At 44.6% G+C, this 9,298-nt stretch overlaps 1 protein-coding gene across 1 annotated transcript; it reads right to left on the bottom strand.

The window, feature by feature from the left end:
• Positions 1 to 1,352: 1,352 nt before the first annotated feature.
• LOC133928133 (glycerol-3-phosphate acyltransferase RAM2-like) lies at positions 1,353 to 6,756 on the bottom strand. Its single transcript, XM_062374396.1, has 3 exons — positions 6,694 to 6,756; positions 6,428 to 6,484; positions 1,353 to 1,658 (listed from the first exon to the last, which is right to left on the bottom strand). Exons 1-3 carry the CDS (start codon positions 6,754 to 6,756, stop codon positions 1,353 to 1,355), a joined length of 426 nt encoding a protein of 141 aa, XP_062230380.1.
• Between the last annotated feature and the right edge of the window lie 2,542 nt (positions 6,757 to 9,298).

Below are 9,298 nucleotides of genomic sequence, written 5' to 3'. Positions count from 1 at the left end.
GCCGGCAAGCCGTGCCTAGCCTGGCCCAGTGGCGCTCGATGACCCTTGCATCATGAAAAATGTGTTTTGTTGGTAGAATCTCTTTAGGCTCGTTCGTTAGATATTTATAATCTTATTAAGAAACGAGAAACATATTTTGTTGTTCATATCTACTATTCTAATATGATTCGGTGAATGTAAATATACAGTCTTATTCTGATCCGAGAGTGGAACTTGATTCGAGTTTCATTCTCTAGCATGACTCGACGGATGCAAACTCTGCATCTGCTCATATAGGTGAGTCTACTTATCGGTATCACAAAATTATCTTTATACGAGTAATCAATCACAATCTCAACTCTTATATTTGCCCATACAGATTCAAATTCAATCAATCAAACAGAAATCTAGCTCAACTCATACAGACTCAAATTCAGTCATTCAAACAGAAATCTAGCTCAACTTATCTAGACAGATACTACCAACCAGACACTATTCTTTTTAACCAATATAACTTCACTTAATATGCTTATACAATACAACTCTATAAAACTCCGTTCAAAGAACCAAAAACACCCTAACTGATTTGATGCCAGATCTGCGGGCTGGGCTCAGGCCTTGCATGCCCTACATATCAAACTAATTGGAGGGTGTTTTTTTAGGAGCTTTACACCGATCCTTAACGAGACGCGCTAAGAAGAAGAAAATCCTAAAAAAACACAAACACACCCTAACCGATTTGATGCCAGATCTGCGGGCTGGGCTCAGGCCTTGCATGCCCTACATATCAAACTAATTGGAGGGGTTTTTTAGGAGCTTTACACCGATCCTTAACGAGACGCGCTAAGAAGAAGCAAATCCTAAAAAAACAAAACATCTGACCCTTAATTTTGAAGGTCCAATTAGATCTATGGCTGATATTCCTCATCCGTATACTATCTCTGGCTGTAGATTATTCAAACTCCAATACTCCATGTGCTACAAGTTATACGTATCCTTTTACATGTATATTTCTGATCCGTATCAATCCAATCTCGGACGGCCGCGCTCACCAGGATCAGTTACGATGCATTCTAAGTTTGCTATCAACACGGACCTCTCGCTCATGATGTCAGCGCAGTAAGGTCGCGGGCTTGCTTTGCATGTAGCAACAATAAAGACGATAATTCCTGGGATTATTGGTCGAAACTCAAACGGGTCAAGGCCATGCTCATGCATCATGATTTGTTTTTCTTTTCCGGTGCAAAATAGTATCATGCAAAAAACCGACAAGCCATGCAAACATGGCCGCGGTTGTCTTGCCGGCAGCCGGGGCGGTGCTCCCGCGTACATGCTCCTTTCATCTATCTCACCTCGGATACGTTCGCTTGCCCTCACCACGGCAAATGCAGCGTCGTCACCTGTGCGTCCAGCGCCACGGGCTCCATGTCGTTGGCGAGCTCCGCGAACACAGGGCTGAACCGCAGCAGGCAGGGCTCGCGGCACATCGTGCCCTCAGGGCAGACCGCGAGGTCGTCGTGCACCAGCAGCCGTGACATCATCTCGGCATCCCGCGCGCGGTCGCACGTCAGCCGCGCTGTCTTGATGGGCGCGATGATCTGGGACAGCAGGCTGAGGCTGTACGTCACCGCCGCTGCCGCCGTACCATCCAGTCCAGTCGTCAGCCATACGCACAGATTCTACATCGCCATGACGTACTCATGCCCCGACTATGATTAACAGTTTTAACGTCATTGATTAGTTCGTCTTTCAACCTCATTAGTGGTGTGACTAATTATGCGATCTGCCGGGGAGAAAGATCGAATGCAGGAACGAATGCATGATCGAGGATCAATGTAGTTGTACATCTATGAACTTGCAAAGAGCTACCGCTAAGATCAACAATCTTGAGTCCCTTTCAAAAAGCAGTGAGTAATTCCATCTCTTTAAGGTCATTTTGTCAAATGTCACAGTTGTTAATTGTTGAGGCCTATAGACATCACTAACGAGACGTTATAAAGAGTCTATCCAGAGCCCTTGGCTCTGGACTCTCTGAAGAAGTTAAAAATTTTCGGAGGCTGTGGACCTCTCCAGACACCGTCTCTCGAGACAGGAGAAGTAGCTAGCCTCCGAGGGATATCTGCAAAAGAGAACACCAACTGCAATTGGCCTGACACAAAGTGACTGATAGTTAAGACTGGCGCAAGTGGTGGCTGCCCTAACATCCCGATGCAAGTGGATGTCACTCTGACACGGGACCGTTTGGCGCCGCAATTTACGACCGGCCAAGCCCCACTCTTTGGACCAGTTTACACTACTGTATTTTGCCATGTTAGATAATATCTTTAGGTTAGGAGTAAAAGTATTCTACCTAGACCCACACTGTGTGATTCAACAAGTCTAGGTCTTTGTGATATAGTGATGGCTTATGTTACTATCTCTGTAAGGGGCATACTTATATACTTACAGCCGATATAGCACTATAAATACAAACCCGTGACCATCAGACCTAGAGACCAATCTTTTGGTGATGAACACATCGGTATTTTTTCTCTCCACTTCTTCTCCAAGCTTGAGTCTCCTCTCTAGGGGAGACTTTCACCGCACTTATTCGTGGAAGAGATTTTCTTTCGCCAACAGCATACCCTCCGTGGGGACTCAAACATAGAAATACAAAGAGAGGTAGGATGCCAGCAAAAAAAAAAGACTATTAAAGTCGTAGCACAGGCGGCCGACTCCCAGACCATGCCTGTGCGAGGGTCCGCATGACCACCACAACCATACAAGCTATGTACACCCACTAGTTCTGCCACTGGATGGAATAGTAACGCTCCAGCCACCACCGACTCGGCGGTGGCCCGGGCACGAACTAGCGTGGAGGCCTTCCAATAATGATGTAGCGAGGACCTCACAACACCCTAAGGGGTTACGGCCGAGGCCGCGAGCGTGCAGGCTGCCCTTCAGTGGTTCTGGGCGCTCGAGCCTAGGGGCACTTATGCTTGGGCCCACCCTTTGCGGCGTCTCTTGTGAAAGTGCCCAGGATACCTTTGTCGAGCCGACGTCTTCTGAGAATTTGGCTGTTGGGTAGTCTCCTCTACCTCCCTTAATGGAGGGGGGCTCTGGAGAGACCACATGCTCTGGTGCACGTAGATCCCCCAACACCTTCAATGCCTACCACAGGCTCTGGTACCATAGGAAGGGTGCTGGTGCATCCTGCACGGAGCCGGGCGTGGCCATAATACCGAGAATTGCCAAAACCTTATAGCCTTTCGAACGGAGTACCTCGAGAGGTAGACGGGACGTCTAGCAGGGGAAAGAGCTGGCGATAGGCGGTCCAGGGGTCATAAAACCAGAACAGGCTGCTGGGTAGGTCTCGGGACCTTACCGAGCCCCCTTCGGCCTGCCCTACCTCCTCCTACTCCACCACCAATGGTACAACACCCCAACAACAAGATTGAGTCACACCAACAACCGTAGCCATAAATGGAGTCTAGCATGCCCTCGGCGTAGGGGGCCCCGCCTGAACCATTGAAATAGTTGGGGCCTTTGGAGTGCGTCCCACGTCAAGTTCAATACTAGGTGAGTTGCTCATGACAAAAGATGAGGGCTCCAATAGGAGGGCCCTAGATGTCCAGAAGGCCCGCGAGGTCAAGACCCTTCGGTGGATGACACTGGCCAACCTGATCACTGCCCATGCATATATTTGACCAGTGCCGGTTCGTAACCTAGTATCAGTACCGGCATTGATGACCCGGCTCAAATGACCATTTTTGTTGTAGTGCATATATTTGATGCTAATCTTTCAGTTTGCACCGTGTTTAAGGATTGGGCCTTTGAAATGTGCTCACGTGTCGAGCAGCTCTATGGATTCAACTAGGAGGGTGAACTATTATTTTCAACCCAAGTTTTCTTCCTCTTGGTTCATTTTTCATTGCATGCTTCCTATTTGGTCTCAAATTGTTAGAGTCGTCTCTCCATATCGGGCATCTGAAGTCCAAATGCCACCGCTCACAGACTTCATCATCTACTTCTATTCCTCACTGATGTTGCCACCTCAAGTTGCTGCTTGCACGACTACTCCTCTTCAGCCATGTCTACCTTGTCGATGCCACTCCTCAAGTCACCACCTGCACCGGACAACCCTAGCCATGTCTACCTCACCACAGGGCCGACGCCTATCTTCGCAATGCTAGAGAACATGTAATCATAGGGTTAGATTACATATAGGATGTTGACCTTTTGGATCATCAGCAACAACATAAACTTGATACTATCCTACGCGATATGGAAAGGTGGCCACTACCACAGGAAGGGTCATCTGCGCCCCCTCTTCACTACCAGTTCGAAAGCTTCAGTTTCATATCAAAAGCCAAGACAACAAGAATCGATAGTGATGGTGATTAACTCTACCAGTTAATAACACGAACCGACAGTGATATTATCTCATCAAAAGATGTGCCTTTTATAACCGATAGTTATAATGGCTAGCACTGCTAGTTGTGTATACGAACCGGTAGTGATACATAAAAATCCGTACGTCTTCACGCGCGTGACTGCTCAGCTTCACGCGCCCTGCTACTCAACTTCCCAACAATTTTAATGCCATTGCTCTCTCTCTCTCTCTCTCTCTCTCTCTCTCTCTCTCTCTCTCTCTCGCGCGCGCGCGCGCCCACCACCGGCCGCCTCCACCTCCACGCGATCCATGGATCCACTACCGCTAAGAAGGTAATGGAGGTGGCAGCGGATCCATGGATTGCACGGAGGTGGAGGCGGCTATAAGGCAAGATCGGTAGTCTGTGGCTTTAATCAAACACCAGGTGTTGATGATGATGAAACATTCAATCTTGTGGTCAAGCAAATGACAATATGAGTTGTTCCGATGTTGGTAGTTTCTTATTCATGGTCCATTCATCAGCTCGACGTTAAAAACACATTTCTTCATGGCGTGAACGAGATTGTTTACTGTGAGGAACTCTCTGGGTTTTGAGATGCCACTTATCCAGATCATGTTTGTCGCTTGCATAAAGCTTTCTATGGACTTAAACAGACACCTCGCGTCCGGTTTCAACATTTTGCTTTCTATATCCACTTACTTGGCTTCCTCAACCCTAGGGGCGGACTCTTCATTATTTGTATATAGACGTGGTGCATACACAACATATTTATTATTGTACTTCTATGATATTATCCCAACTGCCTCGTCCCCTGGTTTGCTACGTTATATCATCTCCATGCTCAATGTTGAGTTTGTCATGACAGATCTTGGTCCACTTCAATACTTTTTTGGTATCAAAGTTGCCAAATTGGCCGCCGGTATCTCTCTGACACAACATAAATATATTACAGAAAATCTGGATTGTGCAGGGATGAATGAGCTCATGTAATCCATGTGTTATTCCGATCAACACCAAGTCTAAGGTCTCGGCTAATGATGAACCACCTGTACTAGATCCAACCTTATATGATAGTCTAGTTGGTGCCCTTCAGTACATCATCATCACTTGTCAGGAGATCACCTACATTATTCAATAGGCATGACTTTACATGCATGATCCCTAGATATCACACATGAATATTATCAAGCACATTCTACGATATTTGAAAGGTACTAGCACTTCACTTGTCGCATATTCTGATGCCGACTGGGCAGGTTGCCTTGATTCTCGGTGATCCACGTTTGGCTATTATATTTTTTTTGGACGACAAGTTGTTGTCTTGGTTCTCCAAGCGGCAACCAACTGTGTCTCGCTCCAGTGCTGAAACCGAGTACAGAGGGGTTGTTAATGCTGTATCAGAGGCATGTTGGATCTGCAGCCCTAGGAGTTGCACCATTCTCTTCAGACCATGATCATAGTCTACTATGACAACATGAATGCAATCTATAAGTCATCCAACCTAGTGCATCATCGATGTATGAAGTATATTAAGATTGATATGCATTTTGTCCGCGAGAAGGTGGCTATTGGTCATGTCCATGATCTTCACATACCATCAAGTTTGCAGTATGCTAATATCTTCGCCAAGGGTCTGTCGACGCAAATATTTCAGGAGTTTCAATCCAGTACGTGTGTTCGCTCTGCTGCCGCTACGGTTGCCGGAGGGTGATAACATAAGATCCCGTTTGGATACAAACTGGCGGAGTGCTCTCTTTACTAAAAGGATAGCATCTTGCTGTATACTGCTGTGACTAGTAGTTGAATTCGGATTGTAATACGAGTCCAGCCTTCTCTGTTTGTTCTATATAAAGAAATACAAACCAACCGAACAAGGTACAGTGATCAAAATCAGATCTTTATGATTTTATAATAAATAATTAGTCTACACATCATCGCTTACGTTTCTCGCCCAACTTGGTTGTCCCTGACTGCCAGGACAATCAAGCCAAGCACGTCATTTCGATCAGATCGGGAGAGTGACTCGGCACCACTAGGCCAATCGAAGCCACCAAACAAGATGATAACTGAAAGACATGGAGGAGCACCAGGAGGCAGCAGCTGAACACAAGTGCAGAAATCTTGTCGAGAGCCTGCAAAAAGCAGGATTGCTTTGAGTTACATTTGTTCTTATAAAAAATAAATTCTGCACAGGAGACTCGATCGCGCTACAGGTAAGGGCTGGCTGAGCTGTGTCAGTACGTGAGTCTGGAGAAGAAGAAAGTGAAGAGAGTTGCAAAATGGATGACGGAGTTCAGTTTGTGGACGTTCACGTCCACATCTGGACGTCCTACAAACTCACGGTGAAAGCCGATGCATGAACCCAACCAGCACGGCGGAGGATAGCTGTGGCTAAGGAGGTCATGTCCCTTATGTCAATAAATTTTATATATTTATATTGTATTTTGAGTCTTATTTCTTATATTTTATTGATTCAGCTCGCCTATGATTTAGTTGAAACTCATTTGACTTCACCGATCTTAATTTAGATCTAAGCTCCACTACTGATAACCCAACCAGTAGTCATTCTTCAGAGTTCAAGCTAGGAGGTACGGGAACACGTAATGTACTGATAATAATTGAAGTGTACAGTTTATCGTTTTCTTCGTAAGCCCTCGGCAACTACCGCAAACACATGGCTGCGGATCGCCCATCCCGGCCGTCGTAGCCAGGTTTGTTTGTCCCACACGCGAGGTGTCATCGGGGACCAATCGATGATAAGCCACTAGGATAAGTAAGCAATCGATGCTTCTAGAATGGACAGTCATCTTATCATACTGCAGACACACTGAGAGCAAAATAAAGGTGCTTGCTCTTGCATTAACTTCCTGAAATTTTGCTTCTGAAAACTGATCAAAATTTCAAACACACGGAAGACGAGCGAGAGTGGTTCATATATGGTACGGCATCTAATCTAAATTGCTAAAGGAAAGAGTAGAGAAGTCAGCTGATATTTTGGGAGAAATTTGTTCACTTGCTGAACCAGGAGGTCGTGAGCAACTTCCCTTGCGGCACATGTAGCTAGTCCGCCAGTTTTGCCAGGCCAGGATGAGCAGCACCGTTCATTCATGCAGACCCGTGAACGGTTCGTCCATGACACCCACCCACAGGCCACAGCACATGGTGTTGATTCTACTGCATGGGACAGAGGTGCTAGTTGGCAGTAGCCAATGCTGAAACGCACCAACCACACGGACAACCTAGGATTGACTCGTCGGCCATTGTTTCTCCGAGCTGAACTGGCTATGTGATCTGCGGAACACTGATGTAACCAGGATGTAGTAGTAGATTGAGCATCTCTCTTTCTCTTCCTCTTCTTCTCATACTTTTCTTCCACGCTACTCCTTCCATTTCGTAATATTTATCTACGTTCACCATTACGTACAAACTAAGAAATACTGAAATCGAATAAAAAAATATAGTTAGATGATCATGTTACTCCTAATTAATATAAAGATGAGAGTAAATAACTCATTAACGTTGGAGTAAATGCATGCATACACTTAAGAACATAGTAGAAAAATAGATCATAAAATATCATTAGTTACCGTAATAGATAAATAATTTGAGACAGATACTCTGAAATTATAAATAAATATTACGAAACGGAGAGAATAAAAAATTAGATGCACTCGAGGTAGGAGGCTTGCCCTCTCCGTTCCTTGGATCCGCCTCTGCTAAGATGATAAGTATACCCTATGCGTCTATTGATGTGACTTGTTGATAATTTGTCCAAGGATCAAAAAAATAAATGTATAAGAAATAGTTTTACTATTTTCCAGTGTTTAAAACCAACTTGTTTTTTCCGTCACTATTTTAGGCCCTTGATCAACATCCAACTTTTCTTTTCAAACCATGGCATTTATTTTTCAATCAGCGTCCTATATATATGTCATTGGATCAACACCAACCCCCGCTCTACCTCCTCTATATAGGACTGTGATGGTGTGAAATAGAGGCGCGCAAGAGTCAGGTAACCTTGGGAAGCAATAGTTAGGAGTGATGGACTGGAGGAGGCACGTATAAGCGAAGAGAGAGATCGGAGAAACTTAGTGGCTTATTGAATGGTTACCTTTTGACGGAAATTATTTAATAGTTACTTAGCGATTTAGTATCATTTGTGCGTAGTTGTTGCAAATGTCCTACCAACTGGAGAGTTCGAATTCCTCCTTTTTTTTATCTCCTTTATGGTTGTATGTACTACATACACGATCGGACTTACGAGTGATAGATAATTGATCAAAAACTTTACAAAAATGAGGCTGAATGCAATATTCCCAAAACTTCAAAATATGTATTAGAATGCATGCTCAAACACATAAACTTTTCTTTAACTTGCTAATTATCTGTGCGTTGCAATAAAAATATAAATATTTGGCATAGTACAATCTCAATGTACGATAACATGGATGCGCCATAGAAATACTGCTAAACAAATATGTCAAGAGTAATACTGTAGTTTGATTTCAGACGAGATTCGAAAAGAAAAAAAATGAGACTATCCGCTAACTTTTTTCTATTTTCTATTTATTTTTATTAGTAAAATAGATCATTTATCTGTAATCGGTAACGAGATGGAGAGACTGAAGGACGATAGTGGATAATAAAAATAGATAAATTATTTAAATTTTAGAAGTTTTTATTAGATACGAAGAGAACAGAGAGAAGGGTGACTATCAGCTGAAATTGAACTGTTTGTCGTGAAACACCCGAAAAATCCATGGGAAGCGAACGTGCGCGTAAAATTTTCTTTTCGGTGGGCTTCCCCGGATAATACCCCGCCACCACACCAAACAAACCCGCGCCGAGAGAGATGAGGGAAGGGCAAACTCGTCATTTACACACCGTCGTCCTCCCTCGTCCCACTCCCACCTCCAAGGTCCAAACCCATCTATTTATAGGCGTCG

This window comes from Phragmites australis, chromosome 9, assembly GCF_958298935.1.
Source record: "Phragmites australis chromosome 9, lpPhrAust1.1, whole genome shotgun sequence".
Taxonomy (NCBI): domain Eukaryota; kingdom Viridiplantae; phylum Streptophyta; class Magnoliopsida; order Poales; family Poaceae; genus Phragmites; species Phragmites australis.
Note: the sequence above shows the minus strand (reverse complement) of the source record. Positions and strands in the feature narration are given on the sequence as shown.

Coding starts and splice junctions, on each gene's coding strand:
- LOC133928133 (XM_062374396.1), bottom strand. CDS start 6,756: ATGACCTCCTTAGCCACAGCTATCCTCCGCCGTGCTGGTTGGGTTCAT. Junction 6,485..6,693: donor TTCATGCATCGGCTTTCACC/GTGAGTTTGTAG, acceptor TGCTTTTTGCAG/GCTCTCGACAAGATTTCTGC. Junction 1,659..6,427: donor GCCTCCTGGTGCTCCTCCAT/GTCTTTCAGTTA, acceptor ATGGCGATGTAG/AATCTGTGCGTATGGCTGAC.